The following is a 20,893-nucleotide window of genomic DNA, read 5'->3' on the forward strand; positions in this document are numbered from 1 at the left end:
TATAACTCCATCCAGGGGATCCGACAGCCTCTTCTGTCCTCTGCGGGTCTTGCACGACACGGGTGCACTTACCTACATGCAGGCAATACACACATACACATAAAATGAAAATAATAAAAAAATTAGTATATTAGCTATTTAATTTTCTCTTTTTAAAGTTGTAGTACCAATAATGTATAACCTCTTGTTTTAGTTCAGATATTTTCTTTGAGAGATAACATTTTTCCTGTTCTTTCCAGCAGGTCTGGGTTAGGTCTTCTTTCTCTTTGTTTCCATAGAAGCTTTTGCATACTTTGATTAGGAAACCCAATATTCTGTATTCTTTGTATGTTTATCCAGAGGAGTTATTATGGCCATTTAACTTGATACTGCTTCTGTTGATTAAATATAACTGATGATCTTCTACTATCCATGAGATAGTTGTCTTTCCTACAATAAAATCATCAGCTAGCTGTTCAGCCTGTCTGTTGACTTTGATTTAGAATTTCAGAATTTACACAATTAGTACAGTAGAGTGATTAAAATTTTTTTAATTGATTGATTTTTATTTTATGTGTGTGTTTTGCCTGCATGTATTTAAGTGCATCTATGCATGCAGTGCCCGTGGAAGCCAGAAAAGGGCATCAAATTCCTTGGAACGGTTGTTAAAGATGGGTGTTAAGCTGCCATGTGGGTGCTGGGAACTGAGCCCAGGTCCTCTGCAAGAGTAGCAAGTGATCTTAACTGCTGTCTCCAGCCCCGAGTAGAGCACATTTTTTAAATGCTGTTTTGTGGTTGTTTAAAATTATTTATTTACTTTTTAAATGTACATGTATGTGTGTGAGTGTATGCCACATAACACAATGTGGGTGCAGAGACCAGAAGAAGGCGTTGAAACACCCCCCAACCCCTCCCGATTATTAGTTGTCTGAAATATGGGTGCTAGAAACAGAACTCAAATCCTCTGGAAAAGCAGCAAGTGCTCTTAATCATTGAGCCATCTCTCCAGCTTCAGCTTCAGTAGAGCAAAATTTTAAAAACTTAATAATAATTTCCCCTGCTGAGTCCTTTGTTCTTTGAATTCTGTGTCCTAAAAGCAAAAATCTCTCTTGTTTACTAATATACCATGTGTCTTTATTTCTGATTCATAGATGGTGAATATTTGTTCATGTATTTATATTATTTCTAAAATATGAGGACATTAAAATAGAAACTTTGTTGTAAAACATTATACTAACAGGAAAAACAAGAAGAAAGTGAGCTTCGTTCCCTTTCACCTCCTTCCCCTGCTCACTTGGCTGCTTTAAGTATTGCAGTTATTGAATTAGCAAAAGAACAAGGAATAACAGATGATGACCTCAGAGTCCGCCAGGAAATTGTGGAGGAAATGTCAAAGGTTATAACAACATTTTTACCAGGTACTGAATCAATTTATATATTTAATTCTTAGAATCACAAAACTTAGCTTCCTTTTGAGGTAGGGTAAATTTCTTAGTATCTTCCTTTTGTGTCTTAAAAGTCCTTTTGTGTCTTAAAAGTAGATGAATTTAATTGTCTTAGGAATGAGTTTTTTAACATTATTTTATGTGTGTGTGCATGTGTCTGAACACATGTGCTATGTCATGTGCATATGGGAATCAGAGGACAACTTACAGGAGTTGTTTTTCCCTTCCACCATATGGATTCTAGGAAATTCAACTTATGTTTGCGGCAGTCTTGTCAATGAGCACCCTTATTATCTTCCGGGCCAGTACTGACTTTTTTTTTTTTAATAAAAGAAAATTGAGAAAAAAAGTTTTTGATTTTTTTTTGTTGTTGTTGTTGTGTATGAGTATTTTGTTTGCATGTATGTAAATGCATCTGTTTCATGCAGTGTCCCCAGAGGCCAGAAAAGGGCATCAGATCCCCTAAAAGGAGAGTTAAGGATGATTGTTAGCAGCCATGTGGGTGCTAGGAACTGAACCCAGGACCCCTGTAAAAGTAGCCAGTGCCATCTCTCCACCCCAAGAAAAAGATTACCAAACCCAGGGCCTTGTACTTGCTAGGCAAATGCTCTACCACTGAGCTAAGTCTCCAACCCCAAGAAAAGGATTTTTAAAATGCCCAATATAGACAATTTCTTATCATCCAAATATATTTTATATTGGTTTATGAGTACCACTGATTCATTTTTAAAGATTTATATTTATTATGTGAGTTTTGTGTATAAGTCACTTGTGTGTTGGTGCTCTGGGAGGACAGAAGGTGTGAAATCCCCTGAAGCTGGAGTTAGAGGCAATTATGATATGCCTGATGTGGGGTGCTAGGAACCAAACTCGGGTCCTCTAAAACAGCAACTGCTTTTAACTGCTCCAGTTCCTGAATGTTGTTGATTTCTGAATGGATGTTAAATTTTTTTTTATACTCAGTATAAACATTTTAACTGGTCAGTAAATGAAATTGCTATTGCTTGATGGTAGGGAAAATTAATATATAAGTAAAGACTTATATAAAGAGAATGTTATGTTTTGGTGCAAGGCAGTATGAAGGCAGGGTTATTTTACACATATATAGACTGCTTCTTAGCACTTTTTTTTTTTTAAATCTTAGTATATGTTTTTAAGGTTTGGGTAAATATTAAAGTTTTTCTTTTTTTTAGATGGTGTTTCTCTGTAGCCCTGGCTGGCCTGGAACTCCTATAGACCATGTCTTGATCTCACAGAGATCTGCCTGCCTCTGCCTCTGCCTCTGCCTCTGCCTCTGCCTCTGCCTCTGCCTCTGCCTCTGCCTCCAGAGTGCTGGGATCAAAGGTGTGTGCCACCATATCCAGCTAGGTAAATGTATCTTAAATAAGATATATACTTTTTTTTATAACCAAAGAGATTTTGATAAATTAATAGTTACATGTCCTACTGTGAAATTCATAAGAAATAAGATGGAAAATGGAAAAATTTCATTTTCTGTCAATTTCTCTCATGTTTTTCTACCTGAATAATTCAGTGAATCCTAATTAAAATAATGTATAAAAATAGTTCATTATTGGTTTAGAGGGATGGCCCAGTGCTTAAAAGTCCTTGCTAGTCTTCCATAGGACTTCACCTTGGTTCCCAACACCCACAGGGAACCTCACAACTTCCTATAACTCCACCTCCAACGGATCTGACATTCTTCTGGTCTCTGTAGGCACCTTACGCACATATACTCATAAATAAAAAAATACTAATTCACTATTGTTGTCAAAATTGTAAATTTTTAATGATTTTAATCACATAGGTGACTGTTAACATACTTTGTAAGTTTGGCAAGTATCTAAGTAAATACAAGTGTTAATTTTGTAAGGACACAAACCTGTCTAATCATTGCTAGTCATGCATGTTATTTTCAACCTGATCTTTGGTGCACTCTTTTGAATTTATGCCTTATTTTTGAAATAACACATTTGTAGTCTGAGAAAGATCTGTATAATTCTATTTATTTTGTACTAATCCTTTCTTCAAAGTGCTAACTCATAAATATCTAAAATAAGTGCATTTTGTGACAGTAGTGTAGCTAGATAAGTACATTTGCTAAGCGTGCTCAGTTATTTGTAAATGAACTATTAAAAACTATTAAAACTTGAACATGAAACTTTTATGAGTAGTTTCTCATTATTTTTGTACCCCAAAAAAAAAAGGGTCTCCCTGTAGCCCCAGCTGGCCTGGAACTCGCTATGTAGACCAGATTGGCCTTGAACTCACAGAGATCTGCCTGCCTCCCAAGTGCTGGGACTACAGGTGTGCGCCACCATGCCTGGCCATTTTTAATATTTTATAGATCAGTTAGAATATAATTTTTGTGTATGTAAACCATTATGCTAGACATGAAAAGACATGGAATTGAAGTAATATATAACTTTTCTGTTTTTTTTAAAAAAAATGTGTATGTGTGTTTGAATGAGTTTATGTGTACCGTGTGAGTTCAGGAGCCCATGGAGGTTGGATGAGGGCATTGGATTGCCTAGAACTAGAGTTATAAATGGTTGTGAGCTGCCATGTGGGTGCTGGGAACTGTACCCGGGTCCTCTGCAGGAGCAACAAGATCATTTAGCCACTGAGCCATCTCTCCAGCACCCCACATGTTGTTTATTAAAGTGCCCATATTTCCAGTTTCATGATTTTGTGTTTTTCTTTTCTAGAATGTTCACTGAGGTTGTATGGCTCATCTCTGACAAAGTTTGCTCTGAAAAGCAGCGATGTTAATATAGATATAAAATTTCCTCCCAAGGTAAGTAATTAGAAAAGAAAATTTCCTCCATGATGCTTAATTAGTACTTAATAATTTTATTTTTTAATATTTTATTATTTTTATTTTATGTATGAGTGTATTGCCTGCATGTGTGTAAGTGTACCCGTGTCATGCAGTGCCCATGGAGGTCAGAAGAAGGCATCAGATCCCCTGGAACTGGAGCTACAAATGGTTGTTAACCACCATATAGGTGCTGGGAATTGAACCTGTGTCCTCTGCAAGAGCAGTCAGTGCTCTTAACTGCTGAGCCATCTCTCCAGCCCCAGTACTTAATGATTTTAATGGATTATCTTTGTAGAGAAGGGGTAGGAGAATATAAACTTTGGCTTATGGAGTGTTAGCAATCAAGATTAAACAGTGTTTTTGAAAACTTAGAAAAGGACAAAGTGCTTATTTTTGAGCTTGTCGAATAGTTATTACTTCTGGTAAACAGTGTTGAAAAGTAGAAATACGTTTTGAAACCAGCTGGGTTCAAAGCTTGGCTGAGGCCCCCCCCCCCAAAAAAAAAAAACCCAGGTTATTTGACCTCTTTGAGTATTGCTTTCCTAATTTCCAAAATAGGACTTAAAACTTTGTTGTTTCTGAGACAGGTTATTTGCGACAGGATCTCATTGTGTTGCTTTGGCTGCTCTGGAACTCAGTATATAGACCAGGCTGACCTTGATCTTGTTGCTATTGTCATGTCTCTACTTCTGAGTACTGCTATTACAGGCATGCACTACCATATCTGGCGTAATACGGTGTTTCTAAGAGCCTGGGCCACATTGTACTGATGTGTAGTACCTGTGGCTTCCAAAAATGGAATATATACTTTACTTTTCTTTTTTCTTCTCTCTCTCTCTCTCTCTCTCTCTCTCTCTCTCTCTCTCTCTCTCTCTCTCTCTCTCTCTCGGAGACAGGGTCTCACTATGTAGTGTTTGCTGGCCTGGAACTTGCTACTTAGACCAGCTTGGCCTCGAACTCAAAGAGATCCACCTTTCTCTGCTTCCCAAGTATTGGGATTAAAGGTGTGTCCTGCCACGCTGGACCTATTTTTAGCATTAATGTGATGATAATATCATAATCACACAGAGTTATATAAAGCCTGATAAGTGATGAATACTTTTTAATAAGTAGTAGTGCTAGTAGTAGTAGTGCTAGTGTCATTAGCAGTAATGTCAGTAATACTTGGCACTACTACCATTCCTTATTTATTGACAACTCAAACATTTAAAATCACCCAAGGCCAGCAAGAAGTCTCATAGGTAAAAGAATTTGACCTACAAGCCTAGCGACCACTTCAATCTCTGGAATGGAGCCCATGGAAAGGCAGAAAGAAAGAACTGACTTCATAAAGTTCTCCACTGGCCTCCATATGTGCTCCCTTCCCCAACATCTCATAAACACACATAATAATAAATCCTAAAAATATATCAATGGGCTATTCATGGTGATACATGCCTTTAATCCCAGAACTCAGGAGGCAGAGGCAGGTAGATCTCTGTGAGGGCAGTATGGTCTACATACTGAGTTCCAGGCCAGCTGGGGCTACAGAGAGACCCTGACTCAAAAAGACAGCCCCCCCCCCCAAAAAATTCTCATGGTAAGAGTTCACTGATTTTAGGAGTATACCTAGAATAATAATGTTGCATTTGTTACATTCTACTTCTGTGAACAAGATTTGTGACATAAAAGTAAAATATTGTTCTGATTGCATTTATTAAAATGCAGAGTGATTTTATTTAATGAAGTCAAGTTCTTGATAATGTTTTACTATTATGCTTTGGTTTAATTTGAAACTTTAGATGAATCATCCAGATCTTCTTATACAAGTGCTTGGAATTTTGAAGAAAAGTGGTGAGTTCTTATCTTTTCTCCTTTTGTAAAAACTTGTCTCTCTAAAAGTATTTATACTGGGTTGTTTACATATGGCTAACAAAATTAAAATGAAAATGCTGTCATGTATAAATTATTATATTACATATGGTTATTTATGTATATCTATTTAATAGATGTATCTGGAAATATAATTTGCCTAAAAATATATATAATTTAAAAATTTTTAGGGTTTTGGGTAATTTGAAAAATAATAGCTTTGAATACAATAATTTATCTGAAGGATTCATTCATTCATCCATCCATTCATTCATTCATTCATTCAGTACTGGTTGATGAAATCTGGACTTTGCACTAGGCGAGTTTTCCGTCACTGAGCTACACTCCCAACTCCTGTCTCCAGTCTTGCTTCCCATAGTTTTGCCTTCTGCAATTTCAGTTAACCTGCAGTCAACCAGAGTCAGAAAATATTAAATGGAACTTTCAAAAAATATGCAATTCCTCATTTATAAATCGCATGCCCTTCTTTGTAGTTCCACATCCATTAGTCACTTAGTAGCTGTCTAGTTACCAGGTTATTAGATCCCCATTGTGGTATCATGCACACAAGAGAGTCCATATTTGCATAACTTTTATTATACTGTAATTCTATTCTATTACAGTTAATTCCTGCTGTCTCTTACAGTACCTAATTTACAAATTAAATTTTGTTACCTGCATTTATGATTAGGAAAAAAAAGTATTTGTAGAGTTTCATACTATCCTGGATTGCAGACATCTTACAAAGTATCGCTTGTATATAAGAGGGGACCATCTTGTTATGGGCATTTCATGTGTAATTTCATATCATCTTATGAAAAGGTCACTGAAGGACGGTTATGGAGATGAGTAACAATGTTTTTGCGCATTGAGTACATTTTATTTTCTACTTGAAACAGTGATATTAATCCTTTATGCTGCATCAGCTGAATCCTATCTAGTAGCTTTTCCTTATGTGTCTTGTCTTGACTGCTTTTGTAAGAAAACAAGATTATTTACATAAATAAAAATACTCTTTAAGTAAAATAAAAAGGAATACCAGTGTCTCAAACCAATTCCTAGTTCATCTACCTGTTAATCTTGTTGGCTTTTTGTTTTCCTCTTTCTCTTCCTCCTTCTCTTTTAATATTTTTAAAAATTACATTTATTTGCATGTGTGTGATGACAACTTTCTGGAGTTGTTTTTTCCTTTCACTTTGTGTGTTCTAGGGATGGGACTCAGGTTGTCAGGCTTGGCAGCAAGCACTTTTACTCACTTACCCATTGTGTGGCTCCCTCTTGTTTTGTTTGAAAATTTTTTAAAATTACATTTATTTTGTGTGTGTACAGAGATTAATGAATAGCTTGTGGGTAGACTAGTATTTTAAAAATACTATTTTTGTTTTATGTGTGTGAGTGTATTGACTGCATGTATGTGAGCACACCTGTGTTGTGCAGTGCCTTGGAGGTCAGAAAAGAGGGCATTGGATTCCCCTGGAAATGGAGTTAAGGACAGTTTGTAGCCACCATGTGGGTGCTGGGAATTGAACCTGGGTCCTCTGCAAGAGCAGTCAGTGCTCTTATCTGCTGAGCCAGCCCCCTTTTTGATCATTTTGAGACAGGGTCTCCCTGCAGCTCCAGCTGGCCTGGAACTCACGATGTAGACCAGGCTGGCCTCGAACTCACAGAGATCCACCTGCCTCTGCCTCCCAGGTGCTCGGATTAAATGCATGTGCCACTACACCTGGCTCTTTTTTTTTTTTTTTTTTAAAGTAGTGTTAGGGATCAAACCCAGGGCCTGATACATGCTAGACAAGTGCTGTTTGACTGAACACCAGCCCCAATCCATGCCTTTCTTCTTACAAACGTAATGCTTAAATATAAGTTCAGGATCTAGAGCCATAGTTTCCATGCTCAGATTTGATTCTGTTACTTCCAATACTTAAGTTCTATGACTGCAAAATGGCAATTGTATTTTTTTTAATTTTTGGCTTTATTTTTTATTGAATTTTTGTGTATTTCATACAGAAAATCATTTCTTTTTTTTTCTTTTTTTTTTGGTCTTTTTGAGACAGGGTCTCCCTGTAGCACCAGCTGTCCTGGATCTCACTATGTAGACCAGGCTGGCCTTGAACTCACAGAGATCCACCTGCCTCTGCCTCCCGAGTGCTGGGATTACAGGTGTGTGCCACCACGCCCGGCTGTGTTGTTATTTTTTATGAGTAGGTTGTGAGGATGAAGTGGATTAAGCCTTTGCTTAGAACAGTGCCTACTAATCAATAGCCTCTTTAACTTTTTTTCTCCTGCAACTGTTACTTTTAATTTTATGATTCTGGCTTTTAATTTTATGTACCTGGCAGGACTGGGGAGATAACTTAGTTGGTAAAGTGATTTCCATCCAAATATGAAAACCTGAGTTGGATCCCCAGCATCCACATGAAAAGACTTATGTGGTGACAGATACTTGTAATCCCAGCACTGGGAAGGCAGATAGACATATCCCTGGGGCTCCATGGACAGCTAGCTTAAGCTAATCAGCAAGCACCATATTCCAGTGAGAGACCCTCTCTCAAAAAAAAGTTGAAAAGCTTGAGGAAGAACACTTGAGGTTGACCTCTGGTCTCCACAGGCATGTGTATACACATGAACATGGGCATACTCTTCTCACCCCCCTTCCCCCATAAGAAAGTAAGTACCCTTAGAGTTTTGCTTAGAAGAGGTAGTTTTCTTTAGGCTTTGCCCTCTCATTGTTTTTTTTTTTTTTTTTTTTTTTTTTTTTTTTTTTTTTTTTTTTTTAATTTTTTTTTTTTTTTTTTGTTGTTGTTGTTGTTTTGTTACTGTTTTTTTATTTTAAATTTTTATTTATTTGTTGTGTATGAATGTATTGCCTGCACTCCTGTAAGTGCACCCGTGTTGTGCAGTGCCCTTGGAGATCCGAAGAGGGTGTTGAATTTTCTTGGAACTGGTATTATGGATGGTTGTTCGCCACTGTCATGGGGTGCTGGGAATTGAACCCAGATCCTCTGCAAGAGCAGCCAGTGCTCTTAACTACTGAGCCATCTCTCCAGCCCCATGTTACTTTTTTGCTTGCTTTTTTTTTTTTTTTCTGGAGATTGAACCTAGTGCCTCTGCATGCTGTACAAATTGAACTATGTCCCAGTGATTGGGTCTAATGTCAACTCAGAACGTCTTTGTCTATCAACTCACATTATGAGGTTTTGTTTGTTTTTTTAAAGGCATGGTCTCATTATGTATCCTTTGTTGGGATGAACTTGCTAAGTATACCTGGTTGGCCTCAAACTGACAGAGATCCACCAACCTCAGTGCTGAGATTAAAGGCAGGTGCTACCTTGCCTAGCATTTTGAGCTTCTTTTTTTTACATTTATCTTTGTGTTGGGAGTGGCATGCATGCTATGGAGCAAATGTGGAGGTCAGAGGACAGCTTGTAGGAATTGATTCTTTCTTAGCTTGTGAGTCTTAGGTGGTCAGGCTTGGTGGCAAATTCCTTTACTCAGCCTGTCTCTGAGCTTCTCGTTGACCAGTGTCTTGGGAAATTTTTAAGGAATGAAGTAGGAATGTTTTAATGTAGTTGTCTTTCTTAATACTTGTTTCTAATCATACAAAAACTTTAAAAGCATATTACAGATATGAGGTAGATACAATAGCTTTTACCTCTTGAAACTTACTAAAATGTCATCCTATCATAAATATTTTTAAAATATTATAAAAAATCATGTTAAGTAATGTAGGTTATTAGTCTCATTTTAAAATTATGTTTTGCTTTATGTCCTTATTGTATCCTCTAGAAACCTATCATCTACAAGATTTGTTTTCATATTTGTGTTCCAAACCCCTCATAGAGCTTTTTCTGTTTTAGTTTATTATCATATTCATAGTGCATAATAAAATTTCTGACATGCATGTCTCCACATCCCATCAAGTACTACTGAGAGATTTTCATTGATTTTTTTTCCCAATGAAATGTTAGTTCATTTGTCTCTAAAGTAGATATTTATTTTTATTTTTAAAATTCAATTTTTCTATGCCTATATGTGTTTGTGGGGGAGGGTGTTGACACTCGTGGAAGTCAGGGAGGACAACTTGTAGAAGTTGATTCTCTTTTTCCACCACATGGGTCTGGGGATTGAGCTCGGAGCATCAGACTTGACAGCAAATGTTTTTACCTACTGGGTCATCTCTCTAGCTTCTAAAGTAGATATTTGTGACATAAGATATACTTTGGTGGTAGACATCTATTCAGGGTGGAAATATGCTTCCCCCTGTTAATCCCTCCTTAGAAGCTTTGATTAGGTGGATTTTAGAACTGCTAACAGAATGAGGACAACAAGAGGTCTACTTGCATGGCAAAACATAAGCCCTCCTGTGAATATAGTCCGCAGAAGTAAGTGGTATCCCGTTTTTGCTATATATCTATGAAGTTTTAACAACTTTGTATACTTACTTGGAAATATTCAAACTTTTAGGGATGTTAAGACCTTTCCTCTTAAGGTGCTTCTAATTTTCGGACAGTATTTGAGACTTTCCATGTGGTTTGTGATATACAACAAATGACACCAGGAGAGGTAAGAAATTCTGTTGGGTTCATGTTAATAATGAGAAGCGTGGATTATCCCACAGAAGTAATAAGCGTGATTGTTAGGAGAATTCTGTTACTGATTGTTTACTGTGAATACCTAAAGATGTTGACATTAGCTTACTTTTTTTCCTCTCTTACTAGCATTATATGTAGATGTGGAATCTGATTTTCACGCTAAAGTTCCTGTTGTCGTGTGCAAAGATCAGAAAAGGTTGGTATAAAAGATAATATTGTATTTAGAATAAACAAACTTGGCTGGAGAGATGGCTCAGTGTATAAATTGTTTGCTATGCAAGAGTTTGGATCCCCAGCACTAACATAAAAAATTGGACAACCCAGTTACTGGGAGGCCAGAGATGGGGAGATTCTGGGGACTTGCTGGCTAGCCAGACTAGCTAAAATAGCAAGCTCTAGGTTCAGTGAGAGACCCCATCTCAGGAAATGAGGTGGAGAACAATAGAAGAAGACACCCAAAATCAGCCTCTGATTTGGGTTTGGTTCCCAGCACCCAAATGGCACCTGACAAGCGTCCCGTTCTAGGAGAATCCAGTGCCCTCTTCTGACCTCCACAGGCATTGCTTGACAGATGCAGGCAATGCTCTCATACACATAAAATAAAAAATAATACATAAAATATTTTTTAAGATCGGCCCCTGGCCCCTGATGGGTGAACACACCCGTGCACACTCACAAACATGCTCATAAACAAAACACACTCATCTCCCTGCAGTATTTCAGTGGGTACAGTGCTTACCATGTAAATCTGACAGAGTTCTATCCCTCAATCCCCTGTAATGAACTTCACAGAATCGTCCTCTGGCCTCCACAAGTGTACCTGCATGCTTGTGTGTGCTTGCGTGCGTGCGTGCGTGTGTTTATGTGTGTCTCCAGTCACACATACATAGTTCAAAAACAAATTTGTATTGAACATTTCTAAGAGAGAAAAAAATTTTGTTTTAGATTTCTGTGTAAGTTAATGTGACTGCACTATTTTATTAAAAGTAGCAAATGGATAGCTGTGTGGTGGCACATGCCTTTAATCCCAGCACTCAGGAGGTAGAGGCAGGTGGATCTCTGTGAGTTCAAGGCCAGCCTGATCTACATAGGAGTTCCAGGCCAGCTGGGGCTACAGGGAGATCCTGTCTCCAAAAAAAAAAAAAAAAAAAAAGGCAAACGGGGCTGGAGAGATGGCTCAACGGTTAAGAACACTGGTTGTTCTTGCAGAAGACTTGGGTTCAAATCCCAGCACCCACATGGCAGCTAACAACTGTCCATAACTCCAGTTCCAGGGGATCCAACGGCCTCTTCTGTCCTCCAAGGGGCATCTACATGCAGGCAATACATGCATACACATAAAATAAAAATAATAAATAAAATTTTTTTAAAAGAGCTAAAAAAAAGGGGGGGCGCTGGAGAGATGGCTCAGCAGTTAAGAGCACTGACTGCTCTTAAGAGCAGAGGACCCGGGTTCAATTCCCAGCACCCACATGGCGGCTGCGAGCTTTCCTTAACTCCATTCCAGAGGAATCCGAAGCCCTCTTCTGATGTCCGTGGCATTGCACGACACAGGTGCACTCACATACATGCAGGCAGTACACTCATATCATAAAATAAAAATAATTTAAAAAAAGTAGCAGACATACCAAATGCATATAAATAAGAAATTGAATTTAGCAGAGTGTTAAAAGTAAAATGCTGAAGGGGCTAGAATGATTGTTCAGTGGTTAGCAGAGGTGCTTTTGCAGAGGTCCCAAGTTTGGTTCCCAGCACCCACACACTAGCTCACAGTCATCTTTAACTCTAGTCCAGTGAATCTGACACTCTCTTCTGGCTATCATAGGCCATATAACAAGATTCTATCCTTGTACCTCCCAAAAAATGTGGGCTGGCTAAATGTCTCAAGTGGGTAAAGGGTACCTGTTGCCACACCTGACCACCTGAGCTCGATTGATACTGGCATCCGTGTTGTGGAAGGAGAAAACCAACTTCCACAAATCATCTCCTTGACTTCTTCATGCACGCCATTGCACACACTTGTTCATACACAATACATAAATGGAAGAAATGGGTTTTTTTTTTACTGACTTTATTTTTAAGTGTGCGAGTTTTTTTTTTTTTTTTTTGTGTGTGTGTGTGTGTGTGTGTGTATCACACCTGAGTACAGGTACCCACAGATGTCACAAGTGTTGGATCCCATTGGAGCTGGAATTAACAGAAAGTCACCATGGGGATTCTGGGATCCAAACTCCTGTGTCCTCTGCAAGAGCAGTATATATTCTTAATGGCTGAGCCATCTCTCCAGCCCCTACTATGACCTTTTGGGTATTAAATTGTGACCTAAAAAGATAGTCACAGAATTTGGAGTATTCCGCTTTTTAAGGTAATAATGCAGTGAAATTTGTTTATCATTCACAGTGGCTTACTATGTAGAGTGAGTGCAGGAAATGATATGGCATGTCTCACTACTGACTTACTTGCTGCTATTGGCAAAGTGGAACCTGTCTTTACTCCCTTGGTGTTAGCCTTTCGCTATTGGGCTAAGGTAAGTAGAAAAGAAGAAAAAGTACCCTTAAGAATAAATCAAACTTTTTCTGGAATTGACATATACATCATAACATGTAGGAGAAGAGAGTTATCTTCCCCAGACAGAAAGTTGTGTGGCAGATATTATCTTGGACATGAAAATAAAATTTCATAGGCCCTCAGTGGATGCTTGAACTGAGCTGTATGCAAACTGTCTTCCTATATTCACATATCTCTGAAGTTTAATTTATGACTCAGTTTGATTAACATAATAAAAATAGAACAGCTGTGACAGCATAGTGCATTAGTTATTTAAAACTTTCAAATTATTACGTGAATTTTCCATTTTTGTTAAAATACTTTATTTTCAAATGATGACAACTGAGGAATGGACCTAGGCAAGGGCTCTGCCAACTGACCTATAATTTCAGGCCTCCAGTTAGCATTTTTGAACTAGAGTTAACTGAGGGTAACTGAAATTGTAGAAAGGGAAGCTGTGTTATAATGGGCACTACTATATAGCCCTGACATTCTCACAGAGATCTGCGTCTGACACCCAAGTGCTGGGATTAAAGGGATGCACCTTGATGCCCCACCTATATTTAAAATTTTAAATTATGATTTTTATTATAGTATAGAAATGTTTGCTTTCTTTTCATGTTCACATGTATGTACATGTGTGCATGCACGTATGTGATGGCCCAAGGTTGACATTGGGAATCTTCCTCAATTTCCCTTTGACCTAATTCTTTGAGGCAGGATCTCTCCGTCAAACCCAGAGCTTACTTTAGCTAGTTTTAATAGCAAACTTTCTCTGGGGATCCCATGTGTCTGCCTTTCGAGACTGGCATTTACGTGGGTTCTGGGGATCCAAACTCCAGTCCTTTTGCTTGTACAGCAAGTGCTTTAATTGCTGAGCCATCTCAGCCCCAGAATATCTCCTTTTTTTATCCTAATATTTAAGGCCAATTTCATTCTTAGAAATTTAAAGTTGTGGGCCTGGAGAGATGGCTCAGCGGTTAAGAACACTGGACTGTTCTTGCAGAAGACCCGGGTTTGAATCCCAGCACCCACATGGCAGCTAACAACTGTCCATAACTCCAGTTCCAGGGGATCTGACAGCCTCTTCTGTCCTCTGCTGTCATTGCATGACATGGGTGCACTTACCTACATGCAGGCAATACACGCATACACATAAAATAAAAATAATAAATAAAATATTTTAAAAAAAGAAATTTAAAGTTGTAAGATTCCAAGATATGGTATATAATTTAAAGTTCCTCTGTGGACATTTTCCCCCAATCTCAATCTGTGAATATTATTCTATGTTCTCTAGCTTATCAGCAGCCTATAGCAATTTCTGATTGGGTAACAGCTAATTACCTAAAGAATTTGTGTTTCTAAAGGTTAGAGAGTTACCTTGTGTTAATTTTTTTGGTGTGGGGTAGGAAGGAGTAGGGATTGCTAGTGTCAGCCCCAAATAACCACAGACATTTGTAATCATTTGTTAGACTAGTGATGAGTAAATTTCAGTTTTACACAAAATAAGACTAATCAAGAGAGTAGTGATAGAGCGATAACTTAAAGTGCAAAATCCTCCAGGGCATTCTTTTTGGAAAATTTTGACTGCTTATATGTTTGGGTTAACAACAGCTAACAAAATATAATTTGAAAAATAAACAACACTCAAAAAACTAAGGCTGGAACTTCTTTTTGATCCTCCCTTTATCTGAAGTGTTCCTTTTCCAGTATCCAGAACACTTTTTTTCCCCCTCATATTTTTGCTTAATTTTTTCTTTATCAAAGTTTCCTAGACTATCTAAAATAGCATCTTTGGCTTTTCCTGCCTTTATCCTTTATCCTGCTCTATTTTTCATAACACTTGTTACACATATTTGTTTGCCATCTGTTTTCTTATACGAAATCGTGAACTCTTTGAAGGTAGGGCTGTTTATCTGTTTTATTTATTCATTGCTAGGCCCTAGTGCCTCTTTTTTTTTTTTTTTCCAACAAATATTTTTTGAGTAAATGATCCAGTTTTTTCAGGAAAGAGATTTTTAAAAACCTTTGTGATTGGGGGGAGGGGGGCTGGAGAGATGGCTCAGCAGTTAAGAGCACTGACTACACTTGTAGAGGACCCGGGTTCGATTCCCAGCACCCACATGGTGGCTATGAACCATCCTTAACTCCAGTTCCAGGGGAATCTGAATCCCTCTTCTGACCTCTGCGGTATTGCATGACACAGGTGCACTCACACGCAGGCAATACGCTCATACACATAAAATAAAAATAACAAAATTTAAAAAACCAAAATTTTGTGATTGGGAGCAATAAACCAGGCTGGGAGGTATATGGCTCACTCCTTTTATTTATCTCACATTCTGAAGAGTGCCCAGGAATTACAGAAATTCAGTACTGTGAAATAAAATGAACCAATTGCAACTCTAGTTGCCTTTTCCCCCTTGCCATGTCTTTATGTGATATTTTTTCTTTTTTGGTTTTTTTTTTGAGACAGGGTCTCCCTGTAGTCCCAGCTGGCCTGGAACTCATTATGTAGACCAGGCTGGCCTTGAACTCACAGAGATCTGCCTGCCTCTGCCTCCTGAGTGCTGGGATTAGAGGTGTGTGCCACAATGCCCGGCTTGTCATTATGTGATTTTAAAGCAAGGTATTTCACTTATCTGAGCCTTTATTTAAATTTGTAAAAAAATTTCATTGATTATTGTGTTTGCAGATGTGATGTATATGTGTTTGTGAATGCTGGTACATAGGTGCCACAGTTTGTGTGTAGAGGTCACAGATCAACTCTCAGGAGTCTATTCTCTCTTGTTGGTTGGGGCATTGAATTCAGGTCATTAGGCTTGTGTGGCAGTGCTTTTATCTGCTGAGCCATCTCCTTTATTTTTACTAGTATTGAGGCTGTTTTGAAAATTCTGCTGAGGTAATTCTTAATTATGCTCTATTTTTTTTGAGGTCTAAAATAATGTGTTTTTTTTTGTTTTTTTTTGGAGACAAGGGTGTTGCTGTGTATCTCTGAGTGGCCTGAAATTTTCTGTGTAGGCTAGGCTAGTCTCAAACTTGAGGCAGTTCTCATGCCTCTGTCTCCTAAGTGCTAAGATTAAAGACCACCATGCCCAGCACATTCTTTTATTCAATAAAATAAGATATGTGTTAGAAGAATATAAGTGCTACTCAATTTTTTTTGCTGGGTTTTTTTTTTTCCTTTTAAAAAAATATTTATTTTGGGCCAGAGAGATGGCTCAGTGGTTAAGAGCATTGGCTGGTTCAATTACCAGCACCCACATGGTGGCCAACAACCGTCTGTAACTCCAGTTCCAGGGGAATATGACGCCTTCTGACCTCTACAGGCATTGCACAACATGGGTGCACTTACATACATGCAGGCATAACACTCAGACACATGATAAAAATAAAAAATTTATTTCTATTTTATGTGCATGAGTATATTGTCAACATGTGTGTAAGTGCACCTCTGTCATGCAGTGCCCATAGAGGTCAGAAGAGGGTGTTGGAGTCCCCTGGAACTGGAGTTACAGATGGTTATTAGCCACCATGTGGGTGCTGGGACTTGAACCTGGGTCCTCTGCAAGAGCAGCCAGTGCTCTTAACTTCTGAGCTATCTCTCTAGCCCCCTTTTTTCTCTTTTTATTCGGTCTGCTATCAAATTATATGGGAGTTTTTTTTTTTTTTTTTTTTTTTTAACCAAGTCTATGGGAACCTACTACCATGTGCTACTATTTTTTGTTGTTGTTGTTTGTTTTTTATATAAGATCTAGCTATTTAATCCAGGATAGCCTTTAACTTACTATGTAGCCCAGATTGTCCTTGAATTTGTGATCCTACTCACTCAATCTCCCGGGTTCTGGGATTACAGGTGTGTTGCATTGCTCCTGATTTATTTTTCTCTCTTTCTGTAAAATGGAATACTTCATAAATTTGCATGTTGTTCTTATGCAGGCCACACTGATCTTTTTTGTATGATTCCAGTGTTAGTATATGTGCTGCCAAAGTGAGCATATGTTGCTGATTTCTTAAACAAGGTACCCTGAATTTGAAAAAAGAGAGTAGTCTTAGAGACTGTTTCCTAAAGTGGCTTTTAGAAAGCGCTGCTTGGGTTGGAGAGGTGGCTCAGTTAAGAACACTGAGTGCTCTTGCAGAGGACCCAGGTTCAATTCCCAGCACCCACATGGCGGCTAACAACCATCCTAACTCCAGTTCTAGGTGATCTGCACAACATGGGTGCATTGACACACATGCAAGCAATACAGTCATACATAAAATAAGATTAATAAAAAAAAATGTTTTTTAAAAGTGTTGCTCAGGCTTGGCATGGTGGTGCACGCCTTTAATTCCAGCACTGGGGAGGCAGAGGCAGGCAGATCTCTGAGTTCAAGGCTAGCCTGATCTACATAGCAAGTTCCAGGACAGCCTCTTCTGACCTCCGTGGGCATTGCACAACATGGGTGCACTTACCTACATGCAGGCAATACATGCATACACATAAAATAAAAATAATAAATACAATTTAAAAAAAAAGAACACTGTTCTTGGAGAAGACCCAGGTTTGAATCCCAGCACCCACATGGCACCTAACAACTGTCTGTAACTCCAGTTCCAGGGGCTCCCACAGTCTCTTCTGTCCTCTGCAGGCATTGCACTACACCAGTGTACTTACCTATGCACAAGGAAAACACACATATACATAAAATAATAAGTAAAATATTAAAAAAAGATGATAGTTGATCTCCAACTTTTTTTTTTTTTCTTTTTTGGTCTTTTTGAGACAGGGCTTCCCTGTAGCCCCAGCTGGCCTGGAACTCTATGTAGACCAGGCTGGCCTTGATCTCACAGAGATCCGCCTGCCTCTGCCTCCCAAGTGCTGGGATGAAAGGTGTGTGCCACCATGCCTGGCCCTCCAACTTGTTTTTTATTACTTTGTATATATTACTTAGGATCATAGCCAATATTACAGAGAGGAGAAAAAGGAAGCAGAGGACTCAATAGATATAAATATTATAAAATCTTATTACAATAAATAAAGTCATGAGAGCCAGTTGGATGGGGTGGAGGAATTTGGCAGTGGCTTTGGCTCCTTGCTTCAGGAGGTAAATTTGAACAAGATTCTCCCTTGGAAGAGATTGTAGTTACCAGACACTGAACCTCAGGGTCTAGGAAAAACTGGCTGTAGGAGTCAGTTCTTCACAGCACATAATATTCCAGGAAACAAGTGTTGAGCAGAGCCAGTATACAACTGTAATTCCAGCATTTGGGAGGCTGAGGCAGGAACTGAAGGACTGCTTATTTAAGGTCAGCCTGGTTTATATATTGAGGCCCTGTTTCAAAAATAACCAGAGTTGGGTAAGAGCTCACCGTCCTCTGCCCCAAAGATGGCACATTATAGTAATTACAGGAAGCATTCTATCTGACCACTGAGCTTGTAACTGAGGACCTACTCTTCTGGCAGCAGCAGAACAGTTAATATGTCTTAGAATGTGGGAGGGGAAGTCACTTGATTAACTTAGAGGTTCCACAGGTCCACCCAGCACAGCTGCCTCCCCTTTGAGATGTAGCTGATCTGTCACTTGTCATTTAGTGAGAGATGTGATCGAAGATGGGGAGTTGAGGGTACAGGGGATTAGGGTGATTGACCTTAACCTCAGAGATAGGTGACTCAGACCTTCCTTTCCATGTCCCACCTCCACTGCTGCTTCTGTTGCTGCTCCTGCTGCTGGTATATCCATTGGGATGGGAAATAGGCTGGTGTAGGGCCCTTTGAGTCACAAAGGTTCCTGGGGCATCAGAGAAGGCAAAAAGAAAATGTAGGAGGTTCCTGCGTGATGATGTGGAGCTGGAGGGTGAGAAGGAACATAAGAACAGGGAAAGACCTCCGAGGCTTGATGTTGATGGTGAGGTTCAGGGGCCCTAACCTTATGGCTGAGAAGCTGGTACTTGGATGCAGCACATGGGGATTGCTGGGGGCAGCCAGATCTTTGTTAGAGTTGTGGTTGAAGTGGCATTTCTAGCTTGAGGGACAACCCTGAAGATAGAACTTGTGGCAGAGTTCTGTCTTTTACTTGGAGTGACAGTTGCTTTGTGCAGCTCACTTAGCTTGTAGTGACCGTACTTACTCTCCAGTAAGGTCTGACAGAACCTTACAGCAGGAGGATGTGGTGAGGGCAACAGCTCAATGCTTAGGCAGAGAACTGGTGGGTAGGGCACCTTGCCACAATTTTGGCCTTCTACCAGACTGGTAGAGTGCCCAATTAGGTGGGAGATCACCCCAAACAAGATAAAGTAAGAAGAGTTTATGTTCCAAAGTCCTGAGGACTCAGTTTCTCTGTTGATTGGATGTCAGGTCAGAGCTTAGTGTCAGGGACTCATAGATTACAGATATTCATGGTGACATCAGTAGCCATGTAGAGTAGATTGAAAATCTTGAGCCCTGAAGTCAGACTCTTGACTAGTTAATAATGTAGTCTTTGCATTTTAGGAATAGGAAACAGTTTTACATTCATTTTTTTTTCTTTTAAAAGGTTTTTGGGGGCAGGGTGGCCATGGTAGCGCATGCCTTTAATCCCAGCCCCCAGGAGGCAGAGGCAGGCGGATCTTTATGAGTTCGAGGCCAGCCTGGTCTACATAGGGAGTTCCAGGCCGGCTCAGGCTATAGTCATAAAAAGACCAAAAAATAAAATAAAAAATAAAAAAGCTTCTTTTAAATAAAGTTTTCATTTATTTTATTTTTACGTGTATGAGTGTATTACCTGCCTGTGTGTATAAGTGCATCTGTGTCATGCAGTCCCTGTGGAGATCAGAAGAGTGCATTGGATTCCCCTGGAACTGGAGTCACAGACGGTTGTTAGCTGCCACGTGGGTACTGGGTAGTGAACCCAGGTCCTCTTCAAGAGTAGCCAGTGCTCTTAACTGCTGGACCGTCATCTCTCCATCCCACATAAAACTTAACTCAAGATGACAAAGCTGGTTAGTTTTATCATCGGTTCATTTTAGTCATGTTATCTGACTTAGAGTCGCTTTTTTTAGTTAATGTAACAGTTACCTAGTGTTTGACATCTGAACGCTTATTTCTTAAGAACTTTCTCTCCCTTAGTGTACAGTATATACCTGTAATTTCACTGTTTGGGATGGGGAGGCAAGATGATTGCAAGTTCAGGGCAAACTTACACAGTGAAACCTCATCTCAAAAGAAAAAAAATGGGAAGGGAAACTAATAAGGTGATGTATATACTGGGTTATTAGATTTTTAGGTTATTCTTTAGACTTTTAAAGCAATGATTAAAGTAGAAGAAAAAGCTATTTGTTTTGTGAAAATTGAAGAAGCTAACTACTTGTATTTTTTTTCCTTTTGATTTTGCAGTTGTGTTATATTGACTCCCAAACTGATGGTGGAATCCCTTCTTACTGCTTTGCTTTAATGGTGATGTTTTTTCTTCAACAAAGAAAACCCCCTCTTCTTCCTTGCTTACTTGGAAGTTGGGTAAGCAGGAGTTTGTGATGTATATGTGCATATGTATATAGTTTGCTCTTGTTTTACTTAAACATTTAAAGGTGGAATTCTGGTTTCTCTTTTTTCCCTCCTTCCTTCCCTCCCTCCTTCCTTCCTTCCTTCCTTCCTTCCTTCCTTCCTTCCTTCCTTCCTTCCTTCCTTCCTCCCTCCCTCC

At 39.0% G+C, this 20,893-nt stretch overlaps 1 protein-coding gene and 1 non-coding gene across 2 annotated transcripts in view; one reads left to right on the forward strand and one right to left on the reverse strand.

Annotated features, from left to right (window-relative positions):
• The window catches only part of Tut4 (terminal uridylyl transferase 4), a 132,100-nt gene that overhangs the window by 43,097 nt on the left and 68,110 nt on the right, over nt 1–20,893 (forward strand). Inside the window, exons 5-10 of the mRNA XM_029561265.1 lie at nt 1,220–1,397; nt 4,133–4,221; nt 6,027–6,078; nt 10,815–10,884; nt 13,089–13,215; nt 20,590–20,709. Coding sequence (XP_029417125.1) covers nt 1,220–1,397; nt 4,133–4,221; nt 6,027–6,078; nt 10,815–10,884; nt 13,089–13,215; nt 20,590–20,709 — 636 coding nt within the window. The remainder of the gene's footprint in view (nt 1–1,219; nt 1,398–4,132; nt 4,222–6,026; nt 6,079–10,814; nt 10,885–13,088; nt 13,216–20,589; nt 20,710–20,893) is intronic.
• Nucleotides 17,130–17,234, reverse strand: LOC115069510. Its single transcript, XR_003848773.1, has one exon. It is a non-coding gene; the product is annotated as a U6 spliceosomal RNA (small nuclear RNA).

This window comes from Nannospalax galili, unplaced genomic scaffold, assembly GCF_000622305.1.
Source record: "Nannospalax galili isolate Female #2095 unplaced genomic scaffold, S.galili_v1.0 scaffold713, whole genome shotgun sequence".
Taxonomy (NCBI): domain Eukaryota; kingdom Metazoa; phylum Chordata; class Mammalia; order Rodentia; family Spalacidae; genus Nannospalax; species Nannospalax galili.